Raw genomic sequence first — 796 nt, 5'->3', positions numbered from 1 at the left:
GATCAAATCTACGAAACAGCATCAAAACTAGCAACGACCAAATTTGATATATTAACTGCTGAGTAAAATCATATTACACGTTTCCTACTTACCGAGAGTAACTTTGATGTGTTAATGCATAAAAATAGTTTGGATAAAGAACATAAAGGATATTTTTAATTAATACTATATAATGCAAGATCCACATGAAATGCCACATTGAACTACTGGTTACCCATTAATTCATCTTCTTTTCTGTGAATGAATGTTATTATATGACTACTTTACTCCACAAGAAACAGCAAGACTCATATCCCAGCCATCCCCGACGGCCTTTATACCCCCCTCGCCCTCGTTCCTCCGCCCACAGCTGCGCCCCCGGTCGTCTTCCCGGACCCAGGACATCATCGACACCCTCGACGACATCGCCGAAGGAGTGCCGTACGCCTTGCCCTTCACGTCGCGGGATTCGCAGAACGTCAGGCAGGACACCACCGACGACCCTTTCCAGGGCGATAAGCATGTCTCGCCGGAAGGGGACATGGCGCTAGAACCTCCTGAAGTAGGGGAGAGGGACGTGTCTGAGGACGAAGAAGCGGGAGGGGAAGATGAGGAGGAGAACAAGGAAGGGCAAGGTGACGGTCTTAACCTGACGACTGCGCAGGAGGAGGAGGTGGCCGAGCGAGAGGTCCTTCGAAGGAAGATCTGGGAACTGCAGGAAGCCAACCGCAATCTCCTGGGCCAGATCCTGCTCAAGGACAGGCGATATCCTAACGAGACGGGCATCCAGCAGCCGTGCGTATCTGGCTCTTAAAGT

The 796-nt window shown here is 50.1% G+C and overlaps 1 protein-coding gene across 1 annotated transcript in view; it reads left to right on the top strand.

Annotated features, from left to right (window-relative positions):
* Window positions 1–796, top strand: part of LOC119594133 (techylectin-5B-like) — a gene marked incomplete at its 3' end in the record, with an annotated part of 10,800 nt that overhangs the window by 3,840 nt on the left and 6,164 nt on the right. The window contains 1 exon segment of the mRNA XM_037943199.1: window positions 350–774. Coding sequence (XP_037799127.1) covers window positions 350–774 — 425 coding nt within the window.

The sequence above is a fragment of the Penaeus monodon genome, chromosome 33 (assembly GCF_015228065.2).
Source record: "Penaeus monodon isolate SGIC_2016 chromosome 33, NSTDA_Pmon_1, whole genome shotgun sequence".
Taxonomy (NCBI): domain Eukaryota; kingdom Metazoa; phylum Arthropoda; class Malacostraca; order Decapoda; family Penaeidae; genus Penaeus; species Penaeus monodon.
The sequence above is the reverse complement of the archived record's forward strand: the minus strand, read 5'-3'. Positions and strand labels throughout refer to the sequence as shown.